This window comes from Pinus tabuliformis, chromosome 3_1, assembly GCF_031772625.1.
Source record: "Pinus tabuliformis cultivar Carrire ecotype Pingquan chromosome 3_1, CPIR1, whole genome shotgun sequence".
NCBI classification, from domain to species: Eukaryota; Viridiplantae; Streptophyta; class Pinopsida; order Pinales; family Pinaceae; genus Pinus; species Pinus tabuliformis.
In genome coordinates, this window is record NC_142301.1 from 264,056,476 (window position 1) to 264,073,273 (window position 16,798).

The 16,798-nt window shown below is 39.0% G+C and overlaps 1 protein-coding gene across 2 annotated transcripts in view; it reads right to left on the minus strand.

Annotated features, from left to right (window-relative positions):
- The window catches only part of LOC149186807 (uncharacterized), a 361,700-nt gene extending 346,164 nt beyond the window's left edge, over positions 1-15,536 (minus strand). The window contains exons 1-3 of one of the 2 annotated variants that reach the window (XR_016255718.1): positions 14,785-15,536; positions 13,692-13,830; positions 13,407-13,530 (exon numbers count right to left, since the gene is read on the minus strand). Coding sequence is in view for 1 of the 2 variants with exons in the window: in XM_089411140.1 (XP_089267266.1) it covers positions 13,407-13,530; positions 13,692-13,830; positions 14,785-15,083 (562 nt within the window). In the remaining variant the exon portion in view is untranslated. The remainder of the gene's footprint in view (positions 1-13,406; positions 13,531-13,691; positions 13,831-14,784) is intronic. The other variant, XM_089411140.1, reaches the window with a different exon arrangement.
- Positions 15,537-16,798: the final 1,262 nt, after the last annotated feature.

Consider the following 16,798-nt stretch of genomic DNA (forward strand, 5'->3'; position numbering starts at 1 on the left):
AAACTGAGGGTGAAACTTCTAGAAGAAGATAGAGATCGAGTCCAAATGATCTAAGTCATTGATTAGAATCTAATCTGGGTCGTTGATTACTCAACTGGAGGATTATAAAGAGGACTTCGATGGGCATTTGGAAAAAAGATCGGAGAGAGATCAAGAGATCGAATTTCTTAGAGAGGGCAGCACAACAGTTGTTAGAGAGAAGATCGAAGTGATTTCTTGCAGTGAGGGGCAGGGATAGTAGACTGGAGGAAGATTTACAAATCCGGGGGGTACAAGGCAGAGAAGGCAGAGAGCAGTTCAGTGAGGCAACACAATGCCACACAGAGGCAACGCAAAGCTTCAGAGGGAGTTCGAATTCCAGCTGGGAGAGACGAGATTTAGTGCAAGAAGTCGGGGTGTGAGACCAGAAAGCCTGGAGATCGAAATTTTAGTCAGCAGAGGGATTGACGCAAAGCCTAGGCAGAGTGATGCAGTTTTGCATAGGGTTGACACAGAAGCTACGCAGAGGTAGCGTGGGGCCAATCAACAAGCCCCTGATCAAAATCGAATCTCCTAGAACAATGTGAGATTTCTCTCACTAACATTTTTTCCAATCTCTCTCTGTATCGGATAGCCAGTTGGCCATCCAACGAATTGTATTTAGAAAACTACAGCTTAATAATACAAACCCTCAACTACTGCACCGGTTTTCCCACATTTGGTTTTTCCGGGGACATTTGTCCAAAAACAACGGTGTCATTTGTGTGTGTTATTTCTTTCTTGCTCAATTCTTGTTTCCGCATATAATTTAATTGGTGAAGGCTGCAGTGTATTGGTTTCGATATTTACTGTAGAACACAGTAAATAATTTGTTCAGTTATTTAACAAATAGAAGAAACTTAATCAGTTGTTGCAGTAGAAATTTGGGTCTTCCAAATTTTCACATGGTATCAGAGTGCAAGTGAAGCAAGAGAGCAAAGCCGGAAGAGCCCAGCGCTAAAGAGAAGGAGGGAAGTCAAAGTGTTGCGTAGGCAGCAAATTGAATCCCTAGAGGGATTGCGCAGTCCAGGCTAGGAGGGAAAAAATTTCGTGGAAAAATCTCTCTCTGAGTGAGTCGACAAAGAGAAAAATTTCCAGATCGAAGTTTGCTAGTGTCAAAGGGAGCAACACAGAAGCATCAGCGCAGAGCAGTTTTCTGGTGAGACGCAATTTTCTGCAGTAGTTGTTGGGGCAGAAAAGCGTCAGAAGGAAGAAGGAGACACTGTTGAGGGAATTTCTTCCTCGGAGAATTCCTAGCCAGGGAATTCAATTTCTCTATTATTGAGCAGCAATAGAGAGGATCAGGTCTACTAACTCCAACAGGGAGTGCGTAGGCTAGCCTAGTGTTGCATAGAGGAGAGAGGAGGCAGTTCGACATTTCGTTGGCAAAGATGGCAGCTAATGGGTTGCGAGATCAGGATCAGTTGGATGGTGCATCCAACTATGTGATCTGGAAGGCAAGGATCTCATGTCTTATGGATGAGCACAATCTCAAAACCTATGTCGACAGTGTGGTAGTTGTACCCGCGGATCCAGATCCGCTCAAGAAGTACAAGGGTGAGATGGCAAAGGCCAAGCAATTGATCCTCGATGGAGTGAGATATCACGTAGTGTGTCACATTGTCGGCAAGGATACTGCCCGGCAGATGTGGGAAGCATTGGCTATGCTATACAAAGGATCTTCCAAGCAGCAGAAGATGAGATCCACACAAATGCAGAAGGAGGAACGTATTGATCCGAACCTAAAGAAGCTTCAGGAAATCCGAGACTCGTTGGCAGCCGTGGGGTCAACACTTTAGGCTATCGAGATGGTTAGGCTAGCCCTGAATTTAGTGTCAGAAGAATGGCAAGTGTTTGTCCAGTGTATCCTGGGCAGAGAGAGATTGTCACATTGGGAAGGGATGTGGGTCGCTCTTCAACAAGAAGAGATGAGGAGAGACTTAGTCAAGTGCAAACTTGATAGCAGCAGCAGCAGTGGGACGAAGCCCAAGGAGGAGGAAGAGAATGCAGCCCTTGCATCCAAGGGGCAACAGGAGCAGCAGAGGCAGAAGAAGGATGTCTCGAAGATCAAGTGCTTTTGGTGTGGTGAATTTGGTCACTACGCTACACAGTGTCCTCTCAAGAAGAAGGACAAAGACGAGAAGCATGATCCGAAGGCTGCATCCGCAAAGATTGAGGAGGAGGAGTTTGCCATGATTGCCCAGATACCTCCAGGGGAGAGGTGGGGTGATCTAGAACTGTAAGTTCGAAAGAACTACAGATGGGTAGGATCCTTGAGGAGTCCACCTCTTGGATCAAAACCTTGCTATGAGAGCCCAGATTAGAAGTAGCAGGATGGACCAGTGTCAGTTGATGCAGACGAGTGCCGGAGTGATAGTTGCAGTGGCTAGGAGCGCCAGAGACTGAGCAGCATAGAGCAGAATTGGCAACAGTGCAATTGGCACAATGCAGAGTTCCAGCAACGTAGAGGCTTCAGAGGGTCAGCGCAGAGACTAGCAGCAGTCAAAACTCCAGCAACAGATGCATCATGTTGAAAGCCTGTTCAGTAATTTTGGATGCTTTTCCGTTGATGATCCAGTAGCAGCGGCAGTTGGAGAAGGTTGCAGTGCAGATGCAATGTTGGCAATGGCATCCAATAGATTGGTGTGCTCTGCAAAACTGATTTAATGATGATGAGCCTTCCACCTAAGGAAAGCCATTTATGGGACCATGAGGAGAGTCGCTTCTCTAGTTTGTCAATTAGCCAAAACCAGTCGTCATTCCCATATCCCATCGGCTTCAGAGTGAACCCTTGATAATTGAAACCCCACTCCAAAGAGATGGATTGAACTCCAAACCTAGCAACAATTTCTTGCATTCTTTCCCCTTCAGGATCCAGTGATATCAAAATTGATTTATCTTTATTCATGAGCAGCCCAGTTACTTGTCCAAAGTCTAGGAGAATCTCATGAAACACCATCCACTCTTTGTTATCTGACTTCCTGATGGCCAGGAAGTCATCAGCGAACATTAGGCAGAGACTCGTTATAATGCCAAATTATTGAGTGGAGAGAGTTTAGTTTGAACTCAGTTAACTTAGCAATCACAACTGTTGTTCTAAATTTGCACTTGCCAAATATAGCATGGTCGAATTACTTAAAAGGAGGATAAGGGGAGAGCTTGTATCATTTTTGTATGCACAAGTTTGTGTGTGTGAGAGCATCTTGTTGAGAGAGAGCATATCAAGGAGGAGCCTATATGCGGAATTGAGAGGGAGACTTCCTTGCAGACCAGTGCTAGGATTTAGGAGGAATTCCTAAATAATAGGAGCACTATTGCGCTAGGAAATAGGGGTTGAATTGCACAAGGAAGTAGGAGTTAGATTGAGAGGATTGCAAGGAGTTTCAATCTTAGTCCATGTTATCGTTCTGTATTTTTGAGATTGTGGGAGTAAATACATTGGACAACATCAAACCACTTTTGAATGCTGGGATCTAGCCCCGCTAGCTTCAGAGAGGGCTCTCTCTTTATGGTTTAACTTGGTTTTTAGGTTGATTTTAGGCTAATTATGATTATGCTTGGTTGTTTGTTTGGATGAGGCATTAGGCATGTGCTAGCTAAAAAAGCTAAACCGTTAGCCAATACATTTTGATTCCTTGGAATGATAGAAAGATCATATTCTTCAAAAGTTCTTAAAAAGTCAAGGATAGCATTCCTGTAGTTTCTCAACCTAGGATGTTTTGCAACATATTCTCCCTTGATCTGTTTAATAGTTAATTCAGAATCTCCCTGAACAACAATACTTTTAGCACCTAATTTCTTCAATAGTTGCAATCCTAAGAGAAGTGCCTCATATTCTGCTATATTATTGGTGCAATGAAAATTGAGTTTATAGGAATGACCTTCTACATGATTGTCCCCTGAATTGGACACCCAAACACCTACCCCTGAACCTGCTTTTCCACAAGAGTCATCAAAGCTCATGTTCCAAAAAGGTTCAGTTTCAGTGTTCTGCTACACAATCAGAGTTTGATTTTCATGTTTTTTATCAATATCATTTTCTGCTTGAGTAACCTGTGCATCAATGCCTTCATCATTGTAAAGATTGAAAGAGTATAGGTTGGAATGAACAAAGTAGAGAGGGTAGTTATGTAGTTTATCTTGACTGAAGTTTCCCTATACAGTATTCTTTGTTGACCAAACACTGGTATAGTGGCATAAGTGATGTCCATTTGCAGGGTTCCTTGTAATTTTGCTCCCCATGAGCGTGACAACAACATGCCATACTTTGGGGGAATGTATGCAACCACTATATCCATCACTAGACTTTTAGCAGGGATTTGGGCTAAAGTAACACATAGGTCTTTGATAAGACCTAGGCATCTGACTTTGCTCAAATCAAAGGAATACAAATCTTTGTATTGTCTAGTAATGTCTAGTCCTAGTTTCTCCATGACTGCTTTGGGCATTAAATTATGGGATGCACCTGAATCTAGCATAGCATTGTGAAGGATTTTATCATGAATATTCAAACTGACATAAAATGGAGGGGACTCCTTCTTGTGGTTTGCCTTCTACTTCTGGCCCAAATAGGAGCTCAGGTTGATCATCTCTCAAATTTACATCATCAGTTTTCTCCCCAATGTTTAATGCCTTCAGGACCTAAGTCCTGTATATATTCTTGTTGACTAATTCAGTTAAAGGGATAGAAATCTTCAACTTTTCAAGTTCATTTTCTATACTAAACAGTGTTTGATTTTTAAGCAGATTCGAAAAATCAGACTTATCAGCAATTAGATTTGTGGCCAATTCAGTTTGTTGGCTGGTATAAGGTAGATCAATTTGAGTATTTCTAGAAGTGGTATCAATGGTCCTTTTTATAACAGGTTTTGCAAGCTTCTTTCCAAGATTATCTGTGGATTTCTTAGGGGGATTTTTTTGCTGTTTTCTTGGGATCAGAATCAGAGACCTTTTTGACAGGATTTTGAGCATTCTTTTTATTAGCAGTATCTTGATTTTTCTTACTTCTAAGATTGTACTGCCTATGTATTTCCATTATAGCATTTTCAAATCCTTATTTGTATTCTTCTGACTCTTCAAAATCCATTTCAGTCTGGGCTATAAGAAAAAAGTTCTTGTTCCTCCTGAGTGAGGAAAACTGCTTCATCATCACTTATCCCTAGCAAATTAATTTGGTTATCATCCAAATCTTCCACAAAATTCCCCTCATCATTTGTGTAATTTCCCTGAAAAGGAGGCTGAATATGCTGATCTGGTCCCTTTTGCTCTCTTTATTTAATTTGGGGAGTATTTCTTCTAAAATTTTGGTTTCTGGTTTGTTGAACATTTTGGTTTTGACTTGTTTGATTTTGTTCATTAAGGTTCACTCTTTGCATCATTTGATTCACTACTCTGACTAGGTTATCAATCTTATGGTCAACAGCAGAAGTAGAAGGTTCTTCTTTTATGGTTACTCTGCGTTTAGACTTCAATTTGGCTTTTTTGGCCAGGATGTTGGCTTCAACTTTAATTGCATTTGCTTGCATTTCTTCCAAAGTTGTCGGGTCTCTTTCCCTAAGTTGATACTCCATATCTACATCGAAACCATTTGGAAAATCAATCAAGGCTAGACCAGGGGAGGGCTTGATGTCTTGTGGGATGGCATTGTAAACAATATTGAATCTTTCACAATACTCTTCCACAATTTCATTGGGTTTTCTTTTTAACCTTTTGTATTCGTTTAGGAGTTGAAGTGGGTTCTTCTTGATCTCCCATCTAGCTAAAAAATCTTGATGGAAAGCAGCAAGGTTGGCTATACTTCCTGCAGGTAAACCCCTAAACCACTTCTTCACATCACCTCCTAAGCTTTGGGCAAACAATCTCATTTTAACATCTGCTTCATCCACTTCTTGGAGATCAAACACATCATTCATCCTATCTACGTGTTGTTGGGCAGTGTAAGCACCAATATTATCAAAGGTCATGATTTTGGATGGATAATCTGCAGGCATAGCATTTAGCTAGCCTGGTAACACCAAGGGTGCATACCTTCCTACCATAACTGTCCTGGTAGATTGAGTTGAGGATGGACCTAGTGGAGGTGTAGTCTAGATAACTACAGGGATAGTAGGTATAGTAGTTTGAGAAACCAGAGGTAGGGAAGTTGAAACTACAGAATGAGTAGGACTGGGAGGCTATAAATGTACAGACTGAGATGACTGACTAGACAAAGAGGTTGCTGCAACAGTTAAAGCAGAGAATTCAACAAACTATTGAATAAAAGCTTCTTCTATAGCTTGGTCCAATACTGAAACCAGACCTTGTAGTTTGTCAAACTGTTGTAAAGATTCAAGATCAGGATCTGTTTCAAGGTGTTGGGTTTGGGAAACATATGGTTGCAGTATGGCTTTGTCTATGATAGTTTGATCTATAAAAGCCTCAGACTTAGATCTAAACAAACTTTGTTGAAAAGGCAAATCAAATTCTATATCTTGTAAAGTTTCAAACTTCTCTGGAAGAGAATTAGATCTTGACAAAGGAGTATTTTCCAGAGGAGAATTGAATCTAGACAGGGGGCTATTACTACCTTGACTCTCGGTAAAGCTTATTTTTCTCACCAGTTTCTCAGGGTCATCTACAATTTTAGCAGGGTTGGGATCAGGATGAGATCTGGTATAAATTCTTCTGGGAGTCAGGGTTATGAAAAATCATCACACAAAAATCAAAATCAAAATCAGAGATACAACAGATATTTACAAAAAACCTCAAATTATGTATTTCATATGGATACAGCAATTGCTTACTGAAATATTGATTTTAAACCAGGGAATAATAATGTTTTGGATTAAAATGTATTCTTCCCCAGTATGGTCGCCACTATGTTATCGTTCTGTATTTTTGAGGTTGTGGGAGTAAATACATTGGACAACATCAAACCACTTTTGAATGCTGGGATCTAGCCCTGCCAGCTTCAGAGAGGGCTCTCTCTTTATGATTTAACTTGGTTTTTAGGTTGATTTTAGGCTAGTTATGATTATGCTTGGTTGTTTGTTTGAATTTGGTTGATTGGTTGGTTGATCTGATCAAATCACTTTCTTTCCATTGGGCTATGGAGTCAAATAAAACTGGATGTTGCACCAAAAGTTCAAAGGAGTAATCACAGGGCAAGCTAGCTAGATTTACTGGATCTTTTAAATTAAATTATGGAATGGAGAAAAGGTGTGCTTCAACATGGATTGAAAAGCATTTAAGAATTTCTCAATCAGACTTCAAAAGAAAACATACAGATTGTAAACACAGTCCAAATAAGGTGTTCAAAAACATATCTTATTTTTCACATCTCTTGTTTTACAATAAGATTTCAAATGCATAACATAAAGAGAATAACAATGAAAACACAATTATAGTAGGAAAAACATCACCAGTATTTCGTAACACAAGTATCCTGTGAAGAGTATTTTTATTAATGGTGCTCCAGCAACGTGGAAAGAGTACAATGCTTGATAGAAAGAGTTACAATGTTCAGGAACCAACCCTCAATACTTCAACTGAATGAAGTATTTAAACAAAATTTACAAAAAAAATTACAATTAATGCCTCAGTGACATGGCATTCTATTATTAACTTCAAACTAACAGAAATGAAATAATGCGATCAAAAGAGATGAATCTGGTGAAGTGATTTGGACATCTGGCACTGCTTTGGTGGAGAACAGTTGTTGAGTGGCCACTATTCGGGTGTTGCGCTGGTGAAGCTGACCTGTTCTTTTAATCCTGGAATTCACATAACTTATCCCACCGCTCCTCATTTGGAATGGCAATTTTTGTTACCTTGTGGTAGATCTCATCTACCTCAGTATACCGAGCGAAAGTGGGTTTCACTACAAAAATGTGTTTTATCTCATGTTGCTGATAGCTTCATAAAAAGCTCTCCCTGTCATAGCACCTTTGATGTGGGAAGACTTGGCAGTATCCTTTGCAATATCTTAAAGCTTCTTCTTGTAATCTTCCCTGGTCATCAATTTGTCATTGATCACATATAAAGAAGGCAGACCTTTCTTGTTTAAAGCTTCTATTCTAGTGAAAAACCTGTTAACTGCTACCTCCAAAGTGTGACATTTCTCTGTCAGTTGCACAACCAAGTTCTTCTTTGTTAGAACTTTCTTTACTTCTACGATCGTTTATGTTCTGTCATCTACTCCTAAATCATCTAGCTCATATCTGCTTTTGGAATTGAAAAACTTTATGATGTTGTTGGCTATGGCAAGCATTTCTCCCAATTCAGCATTGATAGTGGAAATGGTTTGCTTGGCTTTCTCCATCAACTCTTTCTGTTCAAATATAATCTGGATACATGGCCAGATTTCATCTATTTCTTCAATGATGTTGTTCCATATAATTTCTTTGACTTGGGCCAATGTGTGGCCAACAGAGGACTCAGTTGTTGATTTCCTCCATATTTCTACCTGGTTTTGAGCTCTTTGTAGCTCTGCTGCATGGAAAGTCTCAGTCTTTGTCTTTTGATCTTGTAGAAGATTGACTTGAGCCTGCAATCTTTTGATTTCTTCAGTCTAGAGAGACATGTTTTGCACTGCATTTGCCAACTGATCTGCAGCAACCCCTGTGCTTGTTGTAGAAGATGTAGTTGTAGGAATTGTTGTGATAGGGAGTGCTTCCAAAGGGACAACAGCCATTTTGGCAGCTTGCTCCTTTTCTTTGATCATCTTTTCCATCTTTATCTCCATTTGCTTCAACTGTGCACTCTGCTCCATGATGAGCTTCATCATATCTGCCTTTTGTGTCTCTGTTTCTTCAATGTCCTTGGCCAGAGGATCTTTTGTGGCTGGTAACTTCAACTGCTTCCTTAATGCTGCTATGTCTATATTCTTTTTCCTCACGAGCTCTTCTGCAGCATTGATATTGGCAGGATCATAACCTACTTTGATCACCAAGTCCTCCAAAGCTTTGATCCTTGTGTCCTCCAAAGCTTTGATCCTTGTGTCTTTGGCAAGTGCAGAGACCTTCTCCATCTTCAATTGTGATTGAACATTGGCCAATGTAACCTGCAATTTAGACAAACTCATAGCAGTGTTAGTGAGAGTAGATGAAATCATCTGCCCAGTCTGCTTGTGCATCTCCATTTGGTCAATGGGATGTATGTCTTTCACATCAAATTCAAATGATGTCTTCTTGTAGTCTGATGCTACCTTAGGCTGGGGAATCTGTGCTTGGAGGAATGCCATTTGCATTTTACCTTTCTCTGAATCAAAGGCTAACAACAGCCTACTTTGAGAACTGGAAGTTTGCTTCCAAAACTGAGCGTATGTGTTGATCTTCAAGGCCTCATTCCTCACTTTAATTTCCTTGAAAATGTCAAATATACTCTTTTCTGTCTCCCCTGTGGTAGATGTGCTGGTCTGCATAACCTGCTGTTGATCTTGTGAAGCTGTGGAGGTAGTGGGAGAAAGTGTAGTCTGATCACCCACTAATGAGGAAACAAGTGGCTCTTTAGTGGTGATAATATTCTCCTGCTCTGAATCCTTGCTGAGGCTTAGTTTGGAACTGAGCTTGGCCTTCTTCCTATACATGATTTTGAAGCCTTCACTGAAAATCTCAGTCCCTGAAGGTGACTCTTCTTCTCTGCTTCTCTTTGCTGATTTCTCCTTTGTGATAGGAGTCTGCACTGTTGAAGTGGACACTAGCTACTCCTTGGCCTCTTGTAGGGTGTTCTCAGTCCATTCTAGTTGGTTTTTATATCTTTCAATCTCTGGTCTGGCTGTGTGAAAATAAGCAGTAGACTTGTTTTCTACTCTTAACTTAGAAATGACCCCTAATGGATCATATGACCAGGTGAAACTAAGGCTGAACTGCATCTCTTTCAGTAGCTTATCTGCTTCTTCCCCTGCTACCCTATTGTTGCAAATGAAAGGCCCTATTTGTGTTTTGATTTTGAATTGGGACTTCTTCTTGGCAACTACAAAGTGGATCTCATCCATATTAAGCATTTGCCTGATGTATTCTAGAGCAAAAATCCTCATTGGGAGGAATTTTGGCAACTTGTAAGGGGCAAGCTCACACCCAAATATCCTTAGTTCTGTATAATTTTGATAGAGGTACCAATCCCCTGTCTGGACTTGGTCTGATAGCTGCAAAACTTTCTTAATTTCTTCACTAATCCTTGGCTTTGACCTGCTGCTTAGGAGACTAAGTGTTGGATGTACAAACATCTCTATGAATTGTTTGTATGAGTATTCCTTTTGTTCCTTCATTACTAGTGTAGTCCAAAACTTTTGTAAGGCAAGCTTGATGTTGTCTCCCTGAAAATATAGAAACATATATACCAACACAGAAGTATATTTAAATACTTCCTCAGTCTGGAATTTGATAAACTGCTCATGGATAGAATCTGCAAGAAATTGGCTAAAGTTGAACAAGATTGAAGGCTTGGAATCAGCAGAGAAAATGGAAAGAAATCCTATAATTGCCTCATCTACCCACTGATCTGAGTAATAGCCAAGGAGGTAGGAGATGACTGTGATAATTTGCTTGGCTCTCTCAGGGAAAATAGAGGATGGATAGGGAGGATTTTTCTTTGGTAATGGGGCATCTTTTGTCAAGAAAAGCTCAAGGGTTTTGGCTCTCTTAGCAAAGTCCAGCTTCTGATACAATTCAACAAGTGCTTCATGGGAAAAAGGAGTGGCATTCTCTACTGTAGGGGCTTGCATCATTTGGTCTATAGCTTGGGGAGTGATAGTGAATAGAATTTCTCCAGTGGGGGCAATGATAGCTCTTTGGCTAGGCAGATAGCAAGCATGACACTTCCTAACAAATTCTGGGGTGTTGTGGGTACAGGGAAAAATATAGTGGGGCAAATTAGATTCCCACAATTGAATATCATCAGACTTATCTATATATTTGTCCTCGAGCCAGCAATACATCTCAAAAAGCTCAAATTCACAGAGAGTTTCATGGATCTTATAGTCTCTGTCTGCCAAAGGGATGTGGTGAAAATCAATGGGAGGGTGGATCAAAGGACTCACAGGTTCTTCTGGTTCCTTGTCTTTTGGAGGCATGATTGGATAAAACTATGGACAGTGGTGAAATCTGGATTACAGGTTTACAATATGTGGAGAGGACTTGCACACCTGTACAGAAAAATGGAAATGGCAGCAAAACAATGGGAATGGCAGTGTACAGACTCAGTGACCAGTTAATGAGCAAAGGGAGGGATTTTATAATGTTTTGGGCTTTCCCGTTGATGGTGGCGCAGGACCGTTGGATTAACGGTTAAACCATTTAATTGTTTAAAGGCTTAATTTTAGAGGGAACAAAGGTGATTGGTGGAATCAACAGGCAGATGACATGGTGGAGGGTGAGTGGCGGGATCGCCACAGATAGAGGAGTGGTATCGGGAGGCGGAGAAACTGCTTTTCAGAGGGGGGGAGACAATTAATAGTTTCGCTTGAGGGGGGTGCGAAATGATATGTGGCTGACACGTAGCGACGGGCACAGTTTCGAATACCACCCATTTCGAACCCGCCACCCCTCCCCCCCGATGGTAAAGTTCGAATGGTGAGGGGGGTTTGAAACACACTGTGGGCCGTCGGATGTTGAGATGTGGGCGTGGATGAGGGGAGAAGTGGCGAGATGTTAAGGTGATGTGACGAGGCGTTCGGTGGGGTCGAGAGAAATGATTTTGATGCAGAGCGGGGAAAAGACTTAAGTGTACGGTGGAGTAGGGGGTGAATGAAAATGTGAGCAGAGGGGTTGCTCTAGGGTATTAAAACTTAGGAATAGGAGATTAATATACCAACTATTAATTGATATAATAAACTTTAGAGTAAAACTTTAATCCTTTGCCTTTTTCTTCTACACAAGAAAATAATATTTAACATCTGACTTTGGGATAAAATCTTCATGTTTTTCCTCTAACCACCATAGTGCTTCTACCTACGCTTTTGCATTTCAATTCTTTTTCTAAGCTAACATTTTCTCTTCTTGCTTTGCGGGGTGCACTTAAACTAGCAGACCCAAATCATTTTTCTTTTATGAAAATCTACCTTATCCTATCACTTATTTCGCCATTAACTCAGATTAAACAGTTGAGTCAATTTTATTTCTACCTAGCTACTAATTTACCAAGATTAAACTATTTGGTAAATCTTTATTCACTAACCTATTTAACAAAAATTTAAATGTGTTCAGTCATGATTAAACTGTATGACCTGAACAGAATTTCAGTCATTGTGGCATTCAAAAACAATTTGCACACAACCTTATTTGAAAATACAGTAAAGAACTAACTTATCAATAGTGGCACTTGGACTTGCAGCACTTTCAGTGTTATTTTCTATTTTTTTCTTTTGTGGGGTTCTTATTTATTTTTTAACATACCCTCTTTTCATTTTCTTTTTTCATATTTTTGGAAATCATTTGAATATTGAAATTATGTACAATATGAAATCACAAATACAAAATACTCAATCACCATGAGATCCTATAATTTATAGGACCCTAACAGTCCAAGCAGTGAGAACAAGTGTGTTCTTGTGTGAAACAGTATTGCATTGTAAGAGATTCATATGCTCAAACTCTTTCAAAAAAACTCTACAGCGAGAAGAGGGTTTTCCCAGTTGGGTTCCCTAGAAAAATTATTGTCTCTTGTGTGAATGTGTTCTTTATCTCCGTGTTTAATTCCGCTGCTTTTAGTATTGAGAAATTTCGTGTCTTGGTGAAAAAGGAATTAGTTTTCAGAATGTTCATCATAGCAGTTGCAGAATTTCAAGGAAATTCAACAAGGAACCATTTCTTGGAGTCTTGTTGCTTATGACTGAAGTTAGACTACTATAGCCAAGTATCTCTTAAATAAGAAATGTTTGAGCTCATTTCTTTTTCTTGTCCAAGGTTCAAACCTTCATCATGTCTTTAAAATATCTGTACAAAATTACACCCCACTTGTTTTTTGGGGTGGTCTCTACATTTTTTCAATCCCATGTATTAAATGCCTTCCTATAGCAGTGATAACCGCAAATTCATCTCTAACATCTTTCAATCTTTACTCCAATAAAAGAAGCTATGCTACTAGATTGCAGCAATCCACACGAAAATAAAAGCCATAGAAAACCCAGATCCTTTATTAGCAAACACGACATGCCAACCATTAAGTTAAAACCCATTTGCCAGAAACCAACGATTAGCCTAAATACATTCTGCAGATCAAATAGAAGATAGACTACTTCAACGACAAGTTCTAGAAAGAAGAATGTTTGCTAATATGTGCAGATGGCTCCCGGAATAAAAAACAAGACAAATAGGGTCTTCATTTCAAATTATCTACCTCTTCTGTTCTCCACTTCCATTTGCTTTATTTCCGACTATATAGTAAAATCGAAAAGGAAAAAAACGTCTTACCAAGCATCCTCAAGGTGTTGTAAACCAGGTGGGAGCTCAGGAGAGTGGCAATAGCAAACACCTTGGCATCATACAAGCGAGAGGCTCCCTCCCCAAAGAATCCTTCGGTGTCCAATAGAATTACCTGTTTGGTGAGTATGGAGAACATTTTGTCAAGGAGAAGCTTTCCCCCATAAAAAGAACTAATCTCACAGTTCAATAGGAAAGAAGCTCATGGGTTTCTATTGTAGAATTCAGTATGCACATCGATCTATTTTCAGTAAGAGAAAAAAAATTAAGAATCACCTGAGATCCATCAACTGCTTTCAATTTGCTTTTAGGAACAACCCTAATCCAAATACCTCTTGTTTCAGGCTCAGGTCTTGAACCCACTGTGAACCCATGTGTGGAATTGAGTAAAACGTTTAAGAGAAATGATTTGCCACTGCACAAAAAAAGTTCAGAGGGAAAATGTCAAGCCGATTGTAGTCAAATCATAACGTGAGCTTTCTTCAAAGAGATCTGAGATAAATCTCCCCGCAAACATACTGCCACCAGACCATGCAACCAATTATATATTATACTGTGATGTCTAAATGTTTACTTATCCGAGGCCTAGGCAATTAATATTTAGAAGAAAGTCCAGAGGAAAACGCCAAGCGAGTTGGGTCAAGTGGTACATCAAGTGAGCTTACTTTGCAGAGACCCGGTTCAATCTTTCTGAGAATATGCTACCGTGTTAGTCTGTCCTATTATGTGTTGTATTGTATTATCTTGTTGTTTAATGAGCCTTAACTGAGCTTAGCCCTGTGCAATTATTATTTAGAAGAAACCATTCCCGGTTACGAAAAGTAAAAGTTTAGAGGAAAAAAGTCATGCGAGTTGTGGTCAAGTGGTAAATCAAGTGAGCATACTTTGCAGAGACCTGTTTCGATCTTTCTGAGAATATGCCGCCGTATTAGTGTGCCCTATTATGGGTTATATTGTGATATGATTAATAATCTCGTTGTTTACTGGGCCTAGGCATCGGCAATGAACATTTGGAAGAAATTATTTTCCGATGAAAAAATAGTTCAGACGAAAAATGTCGAGCCAGTTGTGGACTAGCGATAAATCAAGTGAGTTTACTTTGCAGACCCCGAGTCCAATTTTCCCAAGAATATGCTACCGAGTTAATGATCCCTGTTATGTGTTATAGTGTGATTCCGATCGTTAACTGAGCGTAGGGCTAAGCAATGAATCTCAGTGTGCATGGCCTGAGTGATTTTTTGGAATGCAAACTCCTTGCAAGTGACATCTAAATGAAAGGTACAGCCTACTTCATTTCTAACAAATGGCTATTTATCCAAAATAAAAATTCAGAAGAAAGATGCACATGGGTCTGAAAGAGGGCACTTACCAATGATATGGCCCTACAACAGCCACAAAGGCCACTGGGTCCTCGATACTGGCCAATTTTTCAAGTACAATTTCATTCAACTCCAACTTATCATGCCCTATACTGGGCATCAAAAGCTGCATGGGCTCGTCGTAATTATCCTCAGACAGTTGTGCAGTCTCTTCGTCTGGTATCTTCTGCTTTATTAGCTCGCTCAGTTCTTTAAGGCTGATGAATGTCTCTGGTTCGCCCTGGACCATGGCAGTATAACAAGAGGCAATGATGACCATGGCAGTGAAGATAATATATGATAAATCCATCTTGGTATTCTCAGGTATTCTCAAATTTAAAGATGTGAGTGAGATGGTAAGGCACTGGTGTGTGGCTTCAGTGGAGCTTGAGTAGTAGGGTTGCAGCGAACAATAGCACACACCAACTGAAAAATTGGTGTTGGTGATATACGGGCGTGCAGGAATTCAAATTAGTATTTGCTTCAATTTGAGTGACAAAGTATTGGGCGTTCCGGTTTAAAATTTCTTTTTTGGGGAAGTGGGGTTGAAATCTTGGTCTCCTTTTCTCAATCGCCCTTGGGTTTAGCATGTCCTTGCATTTTGTGAAGGAGAACAGCAACTAGTTTATGTAGCTGGTGGAAGCCATACCAACTTCCTGGGTTCGGCGCAACGGTGATGCGCTGCAACTTCATTGGAGCTCCACGATAAAAATTGTTTCGGAGACCCTCTAAATAACGTAAGCAACACGCATCGTCCACCAGTGCGAAATAACGAGAGAAAATATATAGGTGTGTTTTTTTGTTAGCTAAATGGATTAGCTTTTCTAAGAAGTTTCTTAAAAAAATTGTATGCATCATCCACCATGTGTATTAAAGAAATGAAATATATGTGTATGCCTTTTGTTCGGTAAATGGATTGGCTTTCCTAACAAGTTTCCTAAAAATATATTTCTATGTTCATATATATGGATGTTATATATTGTATATTATCTTTCTCGAGGAGAGAGGGACGAGGTCTTTTGTAAGGGGCTTTGTTTCTCAAGTTTGGTGTTAATCACTAAAGTCATGTAGTAGTAAAATTAGCAATTGTCCCAAAAGGTACAAAGAGAGGCCGATAGGATTATTAAATTGGAATTATTGAATTTTTCTAGAAGAGTTAATTGGTTTGTGGAAAACTTTGTTTTTTTGCACTAGATCATTGTGCAATTACTTTTCTTTAGATGTTTTGTTTATATCTATATTACAAGGAACACATTGAATGTCTTATTTCATTTTAGAGTAAGTTAATTACCCAAAATCAAGAGGTTAAGTTAATTACCCAAAATCAAGAAACCTCTATAGATGGCCAAGCATATACGAAGCTTGCTAGTGACCAAGGCAATAACCACCATGACTATACCCTACCAATATATTTCATTGAAAACCATAATTGTATATTGCATTTAAAAAGTCAAAACATAATTTTGGTTATAGCAATGGGAGCTTGGACTCAGTACTATTATAAATCTTTATTATTGTAAATCCAAAGGTACAGTTTCGATTTTTAGAAAGTCAAGCCTTAAACCAAAACCCAATAATGTCTCTTGCCATTCCACATTCTTTGTGAGTTTATAAAGTTGAATTTTATGGTCGTGTTTTGAATGAGTATAATTTACTTAATATAAAATTAAATAATTTAATTTTAATTTTAATTTTTTTTAAATGAATTAAATTAAGTTTATGATGTATAATGTTTATGTTTAAAATGAATTTTATTTAATGGTAAAAATGAAATTTTTTATTAAGAGATAAAGTTTAATTTTTATTAAAATATTTAAAATATGTAAATAATATTAGTTAAAAAAAATTATAATTTATAAAAAAAAATTATTTATTTTGAAATTAACTATATTTATATTTTCACTTAGTTTAATAGTCACGTTATAAAGTATTATGACCATTCTAAAAAAACAACTATTTATATTATTATTATCTTCTTACTCAGTCCAAACTCTGAAACAAAAATATCACCATCCTCTTACTCAC